The 17,596-nt window shown below is 40.2% G+C and overlaps 1 protein-coding gene and 1 non-coding gene across 2 annotated transcripts in view; one reads left to right on the forward strand and one right to left on the reverse strand.

The window, feature by feature from the left end:
- Positions 1 to 17,596, reverse strand: part of IARS1 (isoleucyl-tRNA synthetase 1) — an 89,375-nt gene that overhangs the window by 69,060 nt on the left and 2,719 nt on the right. Inside the window, exons 2-6 of the mRNA XM_066257451.1 lie at positions 14,788 to 14,913; positions 13,922 to 14,078; positions 13,548 to 13,667; positions 10,565 to 10,647; positions 4,925 to 5,042 (exon numbers count right to left, since the gene is read on the reverse strand). Of these exons, the coding sequence (XP_066113548.1) occupies positions 4,925 to 5,042; positions 10,565 to 10,647; positions 13,548 to 13,667; positions 13,922 to 14,078; positions 14,788 to 14,906 (597 nt within the window). The 5' untranslated portion in view covers positions 14,907 to 14,913. The remainder of the gene's footprint in view (positions 1 to 4,924; positions 5,043 to 10,564; positions 10,648 to 13,547; positions 13,668 to 13,921; positions 14,079 to 14,787; positions 14,914 to 17,596) is intronic.
- TRNAS-AGA (transfer RNA serine (anticodon AGA)) lies at positions 5,879 to 5,954 on the forward strand. Its single transcript has one exon. It is a non-coding gene; the product is annotated as a tRNA-Ser (tRNA).

Consider the following 17,596-nt stretch of genomic DNA (forward strand, 5'->3'; position numbering starts at 1 on the left):
AAAAAAATGCAAAATAAATAAATAAATAAATAAATAAATAAAAATCAGGCTAGGTTAACTAAGTTAGGTAGAGAAAGACAAATATTATATGGTTTTACTTATATGTGAAGTCTAAAAAAAAAAAAAAAAAAAAAAAGAAGAGTGCACCAACCTCTATCATGCAGTAGTCAAGGGTGTAAGGAAAAGCTTATTTTGAGAAGATCTTAGTATTAGAAGAATGTTGAAAAGATCTTAGTATTAAAAGGGTGGAAAAGGCTTAGTCTTAAAACTAAGCCTTAAGCCAGGGGTCCCCAAACTTTTTACACAGGGGGCCAGTTCACTGTCCCTCATACCGTTGGAGGGCCAGACTATAAAAAAAACTATGAAAAAAATCCCTATGCACACTGCACATATCTTATTTTAAAGTAAAAAAACAAAATGGGAACAAATACAATATTTAAAATAAAGAACAAGTAAATTTAAATCAACAGACTGACCAGTATTTCAATGGAAACTATGGGCCTGCTTTTGGCTAATGAGATGGTGGTGCCCCTTCTGGAAGTGCGGCAGGGCCGGATAAATGGCCTCAGGGGGCCACATGTGGCCCGCGGGCCATAGTTTGGGGACCCCTGCCTTAAGCTATAAGAACTTTGCCAGCTTATAGCCTGTCTCCCACACTCAATGCAAACTATAAGCAAGCAAACATATACATATTTGCAAACTTATTTGACCCACATATGTCAATAAAATAATTTTAATAATTAAAAATAATTACCCAGAAAAAAATAATTAAATAATTTAAAAATAATTTAAAAAGTTATTCTTTATTCCAGGGGTCCTCAAACTTTTTACATAGGAGGCCAGTTCTCTGTCCCTCAGACTGTTGGAGGGCCAGAGTATAAAAAAAACTATGAACAAATCCCTATGCACACTGCACATCTTATTTTTAAGTAAAAAAACAAAACGGGAACAAGTACAATATTTAAAATAAAGAACAAGTAAATTTAAATCAACAAACTGACCAGTATTTCAATGGGAACTATGCTCCTCTCAATGAAACAGGTGCCCCTTCCAGAAGTGCAGTGGGGGCCGGATAAATGGCCTCAGGGGGCCGCATGTGGCCTGCGGGCCGTAGTTTGGGGACCCCTACTTTATTCCAAAACCTAAAAACAAGTCATTTTGAAACACCATATACCTGAAATTATAATATGCCCAAATTGTAACAGTGAAATGCTTGTTCTGATTCCATCTTGTTCAAGCATGCTTTGTTTCCAAGACCTTCAGGTTAATAGCTTCTGCTAAGTTTTACCTATAAATGTGCTAACCATTAGAGGAATTATGCTTGTGGCTTGAGCTTTTCAAAAACAGCCCCTTACCAGAAACTATCTCTCCTGAGGAGATACGTATGTACAAAAATGACTATCAAAGATTTGAATGGACTCACATCAACTAGAGTCAACAGACTAAGAACAAAGAAGTTCCACAATTTTCCTGGGACTCCTGGTGGCACTCAGATGTCTATGGTTGTCAATCACCTCTTTGCCCTCCTGTTTCCCCCTTTCTTTGACATAAAAGGCTGGATTCTATACTTTAAGATGTTTCTTTAGGATGCTAGTCTGCCATCTTCTTGGCTTGCTGGCTTTCTGAATAAAGTTGCTTTCCTTGTCACTCAACTCATTGGACATATTACAATATTAATATTAATTCTGTTTGATAGAGGGAACTCAAGATTTAAAATTTTAGTTTGAGTAATGATGGTTTTGGTACGGTCAGTGGATATAATGGTTAATGCAAGTAAAAACTTTGTTCCAGGAGGTGGGTTATCTGACCAGGACTGCAGGATCTGAGGAGATCTGAGAGTGACTCATCTTTGTGCCCCAGGGTACTGCAAGCAAAGCCTCTGTGCTCCAAGGAAGGAACACCTGCTGTCTATGATCCAATTAACAGTTAACTATGATCTGATTAACTCTCCCTTGAAATCCCAAAACCCTTACCTACCTTTTTCCTTCCCCTTATAAAAAGTTTGGCTGGGGGCCCTGGCCGGTTGGCTCAGCGGTAGAGCATCGGCCTGGCGTGAGGGGGACTCAGGTTCGATTTCCGGCCAGGGCACATAGGAGAAGCGCCCATTTGCTTCTCCACCCCCCTCCTTCCTCTCTGTCTCTCTCTTCCCCTCCCGCAGCCAAGGCTCCATTGGAGCAAAGATGGCCTAGGCACTGGTGATGGCTCCTTGGTCTCTGCCCCAGGCGCTAGAGTGGCTCTGCCCCCTGGTGGGCGTGCCAGGTGGATCCCGGTCGGGTGCATGCGGGAGTCTGTCTGACTGTCTCTCCCTGTTTCCAGCTTCAGAAAAATACAAAAAAAAAAAAAAAGTTTGGCTGGGGAAAGGGAGTTGAGATAATTTGGGAGTGAAACCGCCATCTCCCCAGATTGCTGGTCATTGGAATAAAGCACCCATAAAGATTCAATTTCTGTTTATAAATTGGTGACAGGCAGCACAAACTCCACTATATTTTCTAGTTTCAAGTTCATTAAACAAAACAAAACAAACCTCAGTGGCAACCAATACACAATCATAGAATGGCTTAAGTGAAAAAAGAAAATGCTAAGTGTTGACAGGATACAGAGTAATCAGAACTGTCTAGTGGGAGTATAAATCAGTAAAAAATGTAAGAGTTAGGACACAGTTAATTGGCACATTTGCTTTCTATTCTCCCTTAAGGGCTCCCTGACTTTCCTCTTTGAAATGTGGCAAGAAGCTTATCTTTGCAGCAGCTCTGGGAAGCATCCAGGAGGAGCCCAGAAATTAGGAAGGAGATGGACAGCCTGAACCACTCAGGCATGGAGGAATGCAGAGACAGCAAGAAGACAGTCCCATTACCTCAAGAACAGATCACACTGAGGGATACCTCATCACCCCACTGCCTATATGACTAACTGCATGGACTTTGCCCTTTGCACCATTACTAACAGCCCCTGAATTGCATGAAAAGAGACAGTACAGTAACAGCTAAAGCAGGCTTTGGAGGCATTGAGGTCCTTTGCCTTCTGGAGTTTGCTGTCAATTCATATATTTCAGTCCTTGTACTTGTGTGGTTGGGTTCATAGCAATGGGCAGCATGAGCTCTGCCTTGTTCTAGTTATATAATGACTTCAAAGCACTCTATGCTACTATCTGTTTGAAGAGAAGGCAGAAAACCACAGTCCACAAACCAAATCTGCCTGTAACCTGTTTTTATGTAGCTCCAAAGCTAGGGATGGTTTTGACAGAGTTGAATACTTGAGACAGAGATCACATCGCTCACAAAGCCTGAAATATTTACTATGTGGCCCTTTAATGAGTTTTCCAGCCTGTATATTGGAGCTAAATAGAAGTATACCCACTCAACAATTCCACTCTTGGGTATGTATTCAACAGAAATGTGTACAGTATATGCTTCCCCAAAGACAAGTTCTAGAATGTCCACATTCTATTTTTATGAATAGAATAGTAGCACTATTCATAAGAACCACAAACTGAATATTACTCAAATGCCCAATAGTAGGGTAAATAAATCCTAGGCAGTAATTAAAATGGTGATCTACAAACACAGCATGGATGACTTTGAAACAGAATCTTGATCAAGAGAAGCAAGACACAAAAAAGAACGCACTGTAGCCTGACCTGTGGTGGCGCAGTGGATAAAGCGTCGACCTGGAAATGCTGAGGTCGCCGGTTCAAAACCCTGGGCTTGCCTGGTCAAGGCACATATGGGAGTTGATGCTTCCAGCTCCTCCCCCCCTTATCTCTCTCTGTCTCTCCTCTCTCTCTCTCTCTGTCTCTCCCTCTCCTCTCTAAAATGAATAAAAAATTAAAAAAAAAAAGAACGCACTGTATAATTCCATTTATAAAAATTTAGAATCAGCAAACAAATCAATGCAGTTGGAAGGAGGCGCGAGGAGTGTGTGACTAACATGAAAGGAACATGAGAAAGGAGCGTGATAGGTTTATAAGGTTCTTCGTTTTATCTGGGTGTTGGCTATTCACTTCATGTAACTATATGGAGTACAGCAAGAAAATGGAGGAGCCAAAACAGGTCTTATTATTAAACCAGGCAATAAGATGTAAAATATTAATTTTAGTAGTACAGTAATAAACATAAAAAAAGAAAAAATTTAAAAACCTCTTGCCATGGCCAGATAGCTCAGTTGGTTAAAACATTGTCCCCAAGTAAAGAGGTTGCTGGTTTGATCCCTGGTCAGAGCACATGCAAGAGCAGCAGATCAAAGATCCTGTCTCTCTCTCCCTTCCTCTCTCTCTCAAAAATTAATCAATAGTCTGACCAGGCAGTGGCACAGTGGATAGAGTGTCAGACTGGGACGCAGAGGACCCAGGTTCGAGATCCTGAGGTCGCCAGCTTGAGCAAGGGGTTACTCGGTCTGCTGTAGCCCCATGGTCAAGGCACATATGAGAAAGCAATCAATGAACAACTAAGGTGCCACAACAAAAAATTGATGCTTCCCATCTCTCTCCCTTCTTGTCTGTCTGTCCCTATCTATCCCTCTCTCTGACTCTCTGTCTGTAAAAATAAATAAGTAAATAAATAAATGATAAAATAAAATTTCCACGTTAAAAAAAAAAAAAATATATATATATATATTATTGATTTTAGGGAGAGAAAAAGGGGGAGAGAGAGACAGAAACTTCGATCTGTTCCTATATGTGCCCTGACTGGGGACTGAACCCATAACCTTCGGGTACTGGGATGACACTCTAACCGACCGAGCTATCCAGGCACGGCCTCATTTATACTCTTAACAGAACCTTGGTTCAGTGACTGGCAACTTTACCAGCACTCAGAAAAAAGTAATCAAACTGACAAGACTTGCTAGGCTAACACTCCACACAGCCTACCTTGACCACAACCATTTAACTTCTTTCTACATAACTTAAGGCCCAATGATGCCTTACCTTGTAATTCTGGTGAGATTCAAAGTTGGAAAGTGGAGTGTTGCATGCAGTGGAAAAGGGCATGACTTTCACACCTCTATAAACAAGGCCTTTATCATAAAGTTGTTTGAAGACCCACCTAGCAAGTAAAGAGACAAAGTTTTAGAATAATTATATAATCAAAATTTTGTTTCCCCAAATGCAAACATTTATGCCAGGTTCTGTTTATAGTTTGTCTCAAAGATGTGAAAACAAAATGTCCCTCAACTGAAGATTTTCTGTTAAATTACAACAGATCAGAACAATGAGACATTATGTAGACATAAAAGTACTAGTATCTGTTGACATGGAAACATGTTCATGACTTAATGTTGACTGAGAAAACTAACACCATACTGTACAGTAAGGTACCAGTTACATAAAACTATACATATCGTTATATTATTTACATTTTTTTTAGGAATACTAGAAAAAAATAGATTCCTACTAATATCTTTTTTTTTTTTTTTGTATTTTTCTGAAGCTGGAAATGGGGAGAGACAGTCAGACTCCTGCATGCGCCTGACCGGGATCCACCCGGCACGCCCACCAGGGGGCGATGCTCTGCCCCTGGGGGGGGGGGTCACTCTGCTGAGACCAGAGCCACTCTAGTGCCTGGGGCAGAGGCCAAGGAGCCATCCCCAGCGCACGGGCCATCTTTGCTCCAATGGAGCCTTGGCTACGGGAGGGGAAGAGAGAGACAGAGAGGAAAGCACGGCGGAGGGGTGGAGAAGCAAATGGGCGCTTCTCCTATGTGCCCTGGCCGGGAATCGAACCCGGGTCCCCCGCACGCCAGGCTGACGCTCTACCGCTGAGCCAACCGGCCAGGGCCCTACTAATATCTTAATCATGTGGTACTTCAGTTTTTGTTTCTGGTATAACATCACTGAAATTTGAATCAGTGTCTCTCCTACAACTAGTTAAAAAGTATTACTGGCCCTGGCCAGTTGGCTCAGCGGTAGAGCGTCGGCCTAGAGTGCAGGAGTCCCAGGTTCGATTCCCGGCCAGGGCACACAGGGGAAGTGCCATCTGCTTCTCCACCCCTCCCCCTTTCCTTCCTCTCTCTCTCTTCCCCTCCCGCAGCCGAGGCTCCATTGGAGCAAAGATGGCCTGGGCGCTGGGGATGGATCTGTGGCCTCTGCCTCAGGCTCTAGAATAGCTCTGGATGCAACAGAGCTATGCCCTAGAGGGGCAGAACATCGCCCCCTGGTGGGCATGCCGGGTGGATCCCGGTCGGGCGCATGCGGGAGTCTGTCTGACTGCCTCCCTGTTTCCAGCTTCGGAAAAAATGAAAAAAAAAAAAAAAAAAGTATTACTGAATGCTTAATCATATTGCTTTAAGCTAAATGTACTAATAAGACACTTTGCTAAAATACATTTTTATGAAAATTGTGTATTTTTTCATGGTATTCCTTTGGCTTTAGATAAAACTTAAGAAGTGATGTTTTAACTTGGCCAGGAGGTGGCGCAGTGGATGTAGCATCAGACTGGGAGGTGGAGGACCCAGGATCGAGACCCCGAGGTTGCTAGCTTGAATGTGAACTCATCTGGTTTGAGCAGGGCTCACCAGCTTGAGCCCAAGGTCACTAGCTTGAGCAAAGGGTCAATTGGTCTGCTGTAGCCGCCCCCCCCCTGCACCCCCGTCAGGGCACATGTGGGAAATTAGTAAATCAATCTGTGAGCAGCTAAAGAGCCGCAACAAGAAATTGATGTTTCTCATCTCTCTCCCGTTCTGTCTGTCTGTCTGTCCCTATCTGTCCCTCTTTCTGACTCTGTCTCTCCCACACAAAAAAGAAAGTGATGTTTTATAATAAATTTCTTAAGGTTAAGCTCAATTTTAAATGATACACTTTGAAGTAGGACACTCAATAGAGGACTAAAGGAAGAGTATTAGGTTACCTATCGTAAGACCCAGCTTTCTTTCTTTTTTAATTATTTTATTTATTTTAAAGAGAGGAAGGGAGAGAGCAAGAGAGAGGCAGGAACTATAATCTGTTCCTTTATGTGCCCTGACTGAGGACTGAACCGGCAACCTCTGTGCTTTGGGATGATGCTCTATCCAGTCAGGGCCTAAGACGCAGTTTTCAAGTCCAAGAGCCACAAAACCAGCTATGTTATCTCAGGCAAGTAACAGCCACTTGTCTTTATCTCAGACAGGGTCCTAACCCAATCCACAGGCCTCTGAATCATCTGGGAAAATTCAGGTGAACTACTTTGTATACTCAAAAGCACCAACTCAATCTAAATTATCACAGTTATTAATGTCATTATTAAAGGTATCTCTTACTTTTTAAAAAAATTCATTTTAGAGATGAAAGAGAGAAAGAGAAAGAAAGGGAGAGGAGCAAGAAGCATCAACTCCCGTAGGTGCCTTGACCAGGCAAGCCCAGGGTTTTGACCAGCGACCTCAGCATTTCAGATCAATGTTTTATCCACTGTGCCACCACAGGTCAGGCTGTCCCACTGTTTTTTATATTCACCCTAGGTCTATGTGTCTTATTTATATGCCAAGACCGTCCTCAGAAACAATAACATCTTAATAACAAACTGTTTTCCCCTAATTCAAGTATATTTTGTGTAAATTAAGAAAATGATGTAGCGCTGTAGTTTCCAACATGTAGGTACTAGCCACAGGTGCTCAGTCATTAAAATTAGAAATTCAGTTTCTTGATCATAGTTTCCACATTTAAGTGCGCAATAGCCCTGATCTAGAGCACAAATAGTACCTTATTTTTCTGATATTTAACACAATCCCTGGTTTTTAGATGCTCTAACCATGAGAACTCCAGCTGCTCAGTGAATAGGACACGCTCCCTGTCCCGTCCAAAGTCCCTGGCATGTGAGAAAATCTGTCAGCTTCTACCCTGGGGTATATGGGTCTGGAGATGCACCCACAGGGGCACACAGAGTCAAAGGGTCTGAGAACTACCCCACGGTGTCTTGCTCCTTAAAGGCAAAGAACACATGTCAAGCATGTGCAACAGATCCTGACAGAAATATGACCAGGTAGATAGGAGGGTAATAAGAGACACAGCACCTACAAAGTAGGGCAGTGAAAGCACATCCTATAAAACAGCTTTGCAATTCACCTGTAATTATGTAAAATTCACCTGAGTTATGTACAAAAGGCAGTTTATTTTGTTTCTTTTGTGTGTGTATGTGACAGAGAAAGGAACAGACAGACTGGAAGGGAGAGAGATGAGAAGCATCAATTCTTTGCTGAAGCACCTTAGTTTCTCAGAGATTGTTTTCTCATATGTGCCTTGACGGGGGGGGGGAGGGGGGGGGGGAGGGCTACAGCAGACTGAATGACCCCTTGCTCAAGCCAGCGACCTTGGGTCCAAGCTGGTGAGTCTTGCTCAAACCAGATGAGCCCGTGCTCAAACTGGTGACCTCGGGGTCTCGAACCTGGGTCCTCTACATCCCAGTCCGATGCTCTATCCACTGCGCCACTGCCTGGTCAGGCCAGAAGGTAGTTTATAACCCTAATAATGATGTCTGATACCCATTAGTATGTAATAATTTTCAGACTACAATCGCAGGCTCAAATTAAATCACCAATCAAGACTGGCATGGCAACAGTTGTCTTATAATAGTAAATAAGTAAAACACATTTGAAATGGTTACAGAATAGTAACTGCACTATACTTTTCTCTTGGTATAAAATTCAAGTACACAATCTCTTAGACTTAATTTCTTAAGAAGCAAACAAACTTTTAAAATTAGTTTCCACAAATTTTACACCCATCAATTTGGCAAAAAAATTTTAACTGCTATAAAGCCATTTACATATATTTAATTTTTCCACTGATTTGAGAGAGTAAGGAAGGGAGAAGCATCAACTTGTTGTTCCACTTAGTTGTTCTATTTAGTTATGTAGTATTTTTACTTATTTTCAATTACAGCTGACAGTCAATATCATTTTGTTAGTTTTAGGTGTATAGCATAGTGGTAACACATTTATATATTTTATAGTGACCCTGTCACCCTGATAAGTCTACTATCCACTTTTCACCAGTTACTACAATATTACTATATTCCCTGTGCTGTACTTTACATCTGCATGACTATTCTCTAACTCCCAATCTGTACTTCTTAATCCCTTCACCTATCCTACTAACCCCCCTCACACCTAGCAATCTACAGTTTGTTCTGATCATCTACAGGTATGTTTTCTTTGTTCATTTATTTTGTTCTTTAGATTCCACATATAAGTAAAATCATATGGTATTTATCTTACTCTGACTTATTTCACCTAGCATAATACCCTCTAGGTCCACCCATGTTTGTTACAAATGGTAAGATTTAATTCTTTGATTTTAATGGCTGAGTAATAAGCCACTGTATATAACCATCACATCTTCTTTATTCATTCTTCTATTGATGAACACTTAGGTTGTTCCCATATCTTTTTTTTTTTTTTTTTTTTTTACAGAGGCAGAGATAGATAGGGACAGACAGACAGGAACGGAGAGAGATGAGAAGCATCAATCATCAGTTTCTCGTTGCGCGTTGCGACTTCTTAGTTGTTCATTGATTGCTTTCTCACATGTGCCTTGACCGTGGGCCTTCAGCAGACCGAGTAACCCCCTGCTGGAGCCAGCGACCTTGGGTCCAAGCTGGTGAGCTCTTTGCTCAAGCCAGATGAGCCCGCGCTCAAACTGGTGACCTCGGGGTCTCGAACCTGGGTCCTTCCGCATCCCAGTCCGACGCTCTATCCACTGCGCCACCACCTGGTCAGGCTTGTTCCCATATCTTGACTACTATAAATAATGCTGCAACAAACAGAATCATGTGTGTATCTTCCTGAATTAGTGTTTTGGATTTCTTTTGATAAATACCCACAGGGAATTGCTGGGTCATAAAATAGTTTCTTTCTTTAATTTTTTTGAGGAACCTGCATAATGTTTTCCACAGTGGCTATTCCAATTTCCTATCCTACCAACAATGCATGATAGGTCCCTTTCTCTACATCTTTACCAAAACTTGTTTGATTTGCTGGTATCAGGCCATTTGTGTGAACAACTGTATGTTCTGATGTAGAAGTACTAATGTAACTAATTACAGCTTGCTGCTAAATCTTCTGGGGCCATTATATATGACAAAATATACACATAGCTTATTACCAATGTAGAATCCAAAAACAAATCTTTATATGATACTAGAACAGATACATGTCATTACACATTTACCCCAAACCATTCAACTGGAGTGAACCCTAAAGTAAACCATAGACTTTGAGTGATTACAATGAAGGCTCAGTTGTAACAAATGTGCCACTCTGGAGGGGGATGCTGATATGTACCACTCTGCTGGGGGAAGCTATGCATGTGGTGGCAGAGGGCACATGGGAAATGTCTGTACCTTCTCTATTTTGCTACAAACCTAAATATGCTCTAAAAAGTAAACTTTTAAGTCTTTAAAAACTAAAATAAACTGATCATCACTCTGCTAATACAGGGGTGAGAAAAAGTAGGTTTATACTTGCAAGTATGAGAAACAGAAGTTATTATTGTATTATTATTTATTAATTATTGTATTTTCCATATGAACAACTGTAAACTTACTTTTCCCCATCAGTGTATAACAAGTCATTATGTTTACAATTTCAAATAAACCTACCAGACAGATTCCATGAATTCTGGATACAGAGTTTTGTAGTCATTGTCAAAGTCAATCCATCGGCCAAGTCTGGTAACAGTAGACTTAAAAACATAAATACTAGTTATTAGAGAATAATACTTGTTATTGTACATCCATGTGTTTTACCTTTTTATTACTACACCCATTGACTTTGGGAAAATAGATCAATGACTGAAGTAAATTTATATCCCAATCAACACACTATGCAAAGTGAGGAAGCATTTTTTCCCAGCAACCATCCTATTATGTAAATAATGTTATTTACAAGTATTAATATGCCTTTAAAGCCTACCAAAACTACCATTTGGCAAAAACCATAGGTATAACTTGCTAGCAAGAATCATCAATGTATACTAAAAATACTGAGTTAAAGTATAAAAAATTGTATTATTTGCAAAGAATCTCCCTACAGAATAATTATTAATTCCAAAGGAAAAAAACTCCAACTTTACAATGAAGAAAGCTGACAGAGGTCACCTTAGTAACCAAAGTTAACATCATCAGTGAGAATAACACTATCATAGGGACCAAGAAGGGTATGATGTTACTTCTGAGGCAATCTTTCCAAAATTGCAAAACCTAAACTGAATCATAAATATTAGATATCGAGGGACCTTCTACAAAATAACTGGTTCGTAATGTTTAAAAGTGACAAGGTTATAAATAACAAAGAAAGATCGAGGGAATGTTCCAGATGAAAGGAGAGTAAGGAAGTATGACAACGAAATGCAATGTGTGCTTCTAAACTGGATCTTAGTTAAGAAAAACTAGTGGAACTGGTTAAATTTGAATAAGGTCTAAGTATTGTACCAATGTTAATTTCTTTTTTAAAATTTCCTTTGGATAACTATACTATGTTTTTTGAAGGTATTTGCTGGTGAGTGAAGGATATAAGGAAATTCTTCATACTTATTTCACAATAAAAAATTTTTAAAAAACGACCCATACACATATAATAATAATCAGCATTTTTTTCCTACTGGTGACCAGGCAAGAAAAATTAAAGAATGTTAGGAAAGCCCGACCGGTGGCAGTGCAGTGGATAAAACATTGACCCAGAAGGCTGAGGTCACTGGTTCTGAGCGTGGGCTCGTCAGTGCAGGGTTGCTGGCTTGAGCCCAAAAGGTAGCTGGCATAGAAAAGCCCAAGGTTGCCGTCTTGAGCCCGGGTACACTGACTTGGCCCTGGTCAGGCACGTACGAGAAGCTCATGTACAACTAAAGTAAAAGGAAGTACTTGTCCTCCTCTCGCTCTCCCTTTCTGTCTCTCTCTCAAAAAAAATAAAAAAGAGCTTTGATTTTTTAGGTCAACAAAATAAAATTTTATTCGCCAAGAAGAGAAGTTATTCAATGTTTTGAGATGGAAAGAACAAGATGAAGTCTCGTGGGAGAAAGAACCTGGCAGGAGGGGGGGGGGGAAGAACATGAGCAAGAGACCAGTTAGGAAACTGTTACAGAAATGAAGAGGTGAGAGGCCAGGGAAAGGTTACTGGAATGAAAATAAAAGACTAAGAAGAAAGACTTGATAGGCTCTGACATTCCATTTGACCATTAGGATTCATGTGTGAAGCCTGACACCAGCCTGATTCAGAATAGAGAATTCTGGGAACAGTAAGAAGTCCAAGTGGTAAGATGGAGAAGATGAAAAAGATAAAAGCCAGACATGGTTTTTGTGTTTTTTTTTTGTATTTTTCTGAAGCTGGAAATGGGGAGGCAGTCAGACTCCCACATGCACCCGACTGGGATCCACCCGGCATGCCCACCAGGGGGCGATGCTCTGCCCATCCCGGGTGTTGCTCTGTCGTGACCAGAGCGACTAGAGCGCCCCGGCCATCTTTTGCTGCAATGGAGCCTTGGCTGCGGGAGGGGAAGAGAGAGACAGAGAGGAAGGAGACGGGGAGGGGTGGAGAAGCAGATGGGCGCCTCTCCTGTGTGCCCCAGCCGGAAATCGAACCCAGGACTTCTGCACGCCAGGTCGACGCTCTAACACTGAGCCAAGCAGCCAGGGCCCAGACATGTTTTTAAGTTGTACAGACAAACTAATCAAATGGCCAGGTCGAGGAAATAGATTTGAGGACCTTGTTCCTAAGCCCTTGAGAACGAGAGGACAGGAGGTCTGATAGCACCTGACAGGTGAAATGCACTGAAAGGCACCAGCTGTAGAAGCCCTACTGGTAAGGGGATAAGAGCAAAATTTATGTAACAAGGTTCCAAATTAGGATTGATATTAATGTTTGAATTTTTTTTTTTAATTTATGAGTAGTAGATTCTTTTTTTTTTTTCATTTTAGAGAAGAAAGACAGAGAGAGAGAGATAAGGGGGGAGGAGCAGGAAGCATCAACTCCCATATGTGCCTTGACTGGGTTTTGAACCAGCAACCTCAGCGTTCCAGGTCGATGCTTTATCCACCGTGCCACCACAGGTCAGGCTAAATTTTTTTAATTCATTTTAGAGAGGAGAGAAAGAGACAGAGAGGGAGAGAGAGACGAGAGAGAGAGAGAGAGAGAGAGAAGGTGGGGAGGAGCTGGAAGCATCAACTCCCATATGTGCCTTGACCAGACAAGCCCAGGGTTTTGAACCGGCGACCTCAGCATTTCCAGGTCAATGCTTTATCCACTACGCCACCACAGGTCAGGCCAGGCTGAATTTTTTTTATTACAACATTCAAGTTAATCTAGTGACTAGGACAGCCTGATTCCTGTCATACACTGTGAGAGGGTAAATGATTAAATCTGGAAGACTATTTGGGCACATGAAAATAAGAGACTTTAGTCTAAGCCACAGCCTAAGTATTAGGGTTGGTGGGAGAAGCTAAACACTCCTATAAAATTCCTGTAAAAAGGATGGTCTACCCCTGTTATATTACCTCATATAGACAGGCATACTTTTGGGAGCACCATAAAAAGCACAAAGAAGCATAAACCATTTCAATGTCCATTTAAATGATAAATAATGCAACATACCTTCCATTCAGTAGAGTATCTCATCACAATTGCTCGGCACTGATTGTTATATTCCATAATTCCCATTTTGGCTACATCCTCTGGTCCTCTGATTCCCAGTATCTTATCAATTTCATATTCCTGAAAATTGGCAATAGATTCTTTACAACCCCACCCTACGAAACAAGTGTAATTCAGCAACTCTAGAAAATAAAACATACTTTAAAAAATTAGTTTCCAGAAAATCTAGAGAAAATAAACTATAAATAGTATTATAGAAATAAAGTAGAAAAAAAACTTACAGTAAAAACTCATCATACTTATACATATTATACAATGAAATCCAGTGCTTATTAAAAAAAACTCAAAACAGAAGGCTGGTGAGTCAGACATACCACAGGTAAACCATGACAATCCCATCCAAATCTTCTGTCAACGTGAAACCCACTTTGGTGAGCATATCTTGTAACTATGTCTTTAATTGTTCCAGCAAGTATATGGCCATAATGAGGCAGTCCAGTTGCAAAAGGAGGCCCATCATAGAAAGTAAACCTAACAGAATAAAAATATGTTGTTACTTTAAAATAGCAAACTTTAGCTAGTTTTTCTATAGATAGCTCCTGTCACAGTGGAGTCTTCAGGAAGAAGAAAAGCAGTAAGACCAGGAAATTCAGATAACTGATTAGATATTTACTGGTGGTCCTGCCTTCAAAAAGCTAGTTAGGGGGGAGCTGGAGAGGCCACTACTGGGCCACTCATTCTTCATTGATTAGTCCACAACATAATCCAAGTTATTCATCTTGATGCTGACCAAATTATTCATCAGTAAAATAGGCAACAAATGCCTATCTCATAAAGTTTTTGAGCATATGAGAGACATAATTAAAAAGAAAAAAAAGACAGTCTTTAGCTGAATGGAGACTACAGGCAGGAAGTACCCTAAATAGAGTCCTAATGGACTTAAAAAAGTGGAAAAGGAAAAGGTGATATATAAATTCTATTCACTAATGGCCCAAATTTAAATGGCTTTTAACATCTGAATTATATTAGGACATTCAAGTTGATCTATTCAGAAGAACTTAAAGAAACTGAATCTAACCTAATAATTAAGAACTCATCCATTCAATGTACATCTACAACCCAGAGTACCCACTGTGTACAGCTAGGAGGCTCTGGGAATACAAAGGTAAATTAAAAGTTCCTGCCTTAGTGGGACATAGCCTAAGAAATGACTCTACCTTTACCAAAGAAATTCACATACTTTGGCCTATGTTTTGACTGCTTCAAGCATTCTTGAAAACAATTAAATTTGGACCAGAACTGCAATATTTTCTCTTCTTCAGCAGGAAAATTGATGTTTTCAGGAACTTGTTGAACCATTTTCTTGCTGCAAGAGAAATCAAATTTATTCTTCTTAAAAGAGAATCTAGAAATAACAGATTACCATATATTAAAATGAGTGTACATATTATTACCCATAATACTACATGGTACTTCAAAAATAATTACAGCTTACACTATATAGTTCACACTTTTTTTTTTTATTTTTATTTTTTTATTTTTATTTTATTTATTCATTTTAGAGAGGAGAGAGAGAGGGAGAGAGAGACAGAGACGGGGGGAGGAGCTGGAAGCATCAACTCCCGTATGTGCCTTGACCAGGCAAGCCCAGGGTTTCGAACCAGCGACCTTAGCATTTCCAGGTCGATGCTTTATCCACTGCGCCACCACAGGTCAGGCTCACACTTTTTAGTGTACAACTCAGTGGTTTTTAGTATATTCACAAGGTTGTGCAACCATCACAACATGCTCTAATTCCAGAATATTTTCACCAGTGCTCCCTTCCTGTCCTCTAAAAACCTTTACCCATTAGCAGTCACTCTCCATTCCCTCCTTCTCCAGCCCCACTGACAACCAGAAATCTGTGCTCTGCTTCTATAGATTTTCCTGTTCTGGACATTTCATATAAATGAAATCATGTGTACAAAGCCTATTTGGTCTGGTGCCTTTATTTAGAATTATGTGTTCAAAGTGCATCCATGTTGTAATATGTATTCTCATTATTTTTTTTATACTGAATATTTTATTGTATAAACATGATATTTTGTTTATCCATTTATCAGTTCATAGACATTAGGACTGTTTCCACTTTTTTGGCTATGATCAATGCTATAAATATTCATATATGTTTTTGTATGGATACGTATTTTCAGGTCTCTTGGGTACATATCTAGGAGTGGAATTGCTGGGTCACATCGTAACTGTGTTTAACCTTTTAAAGAAACTGCCAAAAATTTTTTCATAACAGTTGTATTCTTCCAGCAGTGAATGATGATTTCAGTTTCTCCAAGTTCTCATTCCTTATTTTCCATTATTGGATCCTAGTGGATAGGAAGTGGTAACTCATTGTAGTTTTGATTTGCATTTCCTTAACGAGTAATGGTGGTTAGCATGTGCTTATTGGGCACTTTCATAGTATCTTAGGGGGTTGTCTAGTCATCTCTTGCCCCTTGTAGAATTGGGTTGTCTTTTTATTGTTGAGTTGTAAGAGTTCTTTATATATTCCAGATAAAAGCTCCTTTTCAGTTACATAATTTGCAAATTTTTCTCCCATTCTGGGAGCTGTCTTTTTATTAATTAATTTTTTTTTTTTTTTTACAGAGACAGAGTCAGACAGAGGGAAAGACAGACGAGAACGGAGAGAGATGAGAAGCATCAATCATTAGTTTTTCATTGCGACACCTTAGTTGTTCATTGATTGCCTTCTCATATGTGCCTTGACTGTGGGCCTTCAGTAGACTGAGTAACCCCCTTCCTCGAGTCAGCAACCTTGGGTCCAAGCTGGTGGTGAGCTTTGCTCAAACCAGATGAGCCCCCGCTCAAGCTGGTGACCTCAGGGTTTCGAACCCGGGTCCTCCGCATCCCAGTTCGATGCTCTATCCACTGCGCCACCACCTGGTCAGGCTTTTTATTTTCTTCATGTTATTATCTGAAGCACATACACCTATAATTTTGATGAAGTCCAATTTATCTTTTTGTTTTGTTACTTAGAGTCATATCTATGAAACCACTACCTAAAACAAGGTTGTGAATTTCTAGATTTTATATATTTAGGTTGTTGATCCATTTTCAGTTATTTTTATATATGTGGTGTAAACTACGGATACATGGTATTTTTAAAATTATTGCAAAACTTGTGTCCAAATCACATTCTACATCCATTTTCAACTACAATATAACATTTAGTAATTGTAGACAATATGCTCCTAAAAGTAAACAAGAAAATCTTGGGGATTCTATTATATAATAACAATAAAAAATCAATAACATCTGGAAAAAAAATTCAAAATAGTTAAGAATTAGTACCTATACCCACAGGACAGAAAGCACTAGAGTGCAGAGAGTGAGAGAAAGAGACAGGGCTATTAGTCTACTAATGGCTGCTGACCAGTTAACAAAAGACTGCTCATATTCTTGTTTTGCCTGTTGGAACTCTAGTTCATTTCCAGGTGGCTATTTCCACTTGATATTCAGCTAGGTCCCATTTCACTGTAGAGCTTCTGCTTGTTTACACGTGGGCTTTCCTGAGCTACAGTAGGCACCAGAGCTGTCTCCGCTTCACCATCTCCCACCTCTTGCTCTCAGCTAACATAAATACTTTCAATCTACCTTCTTCATCCTCCTTTCCCCCAACTTAATGTATAAAAAAAGCTCTTGAAAAACCCTGGAATGCTGGACGTGCTGTCTTTTCTACCTAGCCACACTGCTGGTGGTTTAGACTCCAGGTACCAAGAACAGTTTTTTTGGCTATCAGTTTTGGCTCAATAAAATCTTACTTACAGGCCTGATCTGTGGTAGCAAAGTGGATAAAGCATCAACCTGGAACACTGAGGTCACCAGTTCAAAACCCTGCACTTGTCTGGTCAAGGCACATATGGGAGTTGATGCTTCCTGCTCCTCCCCCCTCTCTCTCTCTCTCTCTCTCTCTCACTCTCTCCTCTCTAAAATGAGTAAATAAAAATTAAAAAAAAACTTATAAAAGACTTTCAGTTGTGAAAATTAAAACTTTT

This window comes from Saccopteryx bilineata, chromosome 2 (assembly GCF_036850765.1).
Source record: "Saccopteryx bilineata isolate mSacBil1 chromosome 2, mSacBil1_pri_phased_curated, whole genome shotgun sequence".
Taxonomy (NCBI): domain Eukaryota; kingdom Metazoa; phylum Chordata; class Mammalia; order Chiroptera; family Emballonuridae; genus Saccopteryx; species Saccopteryx bilineata.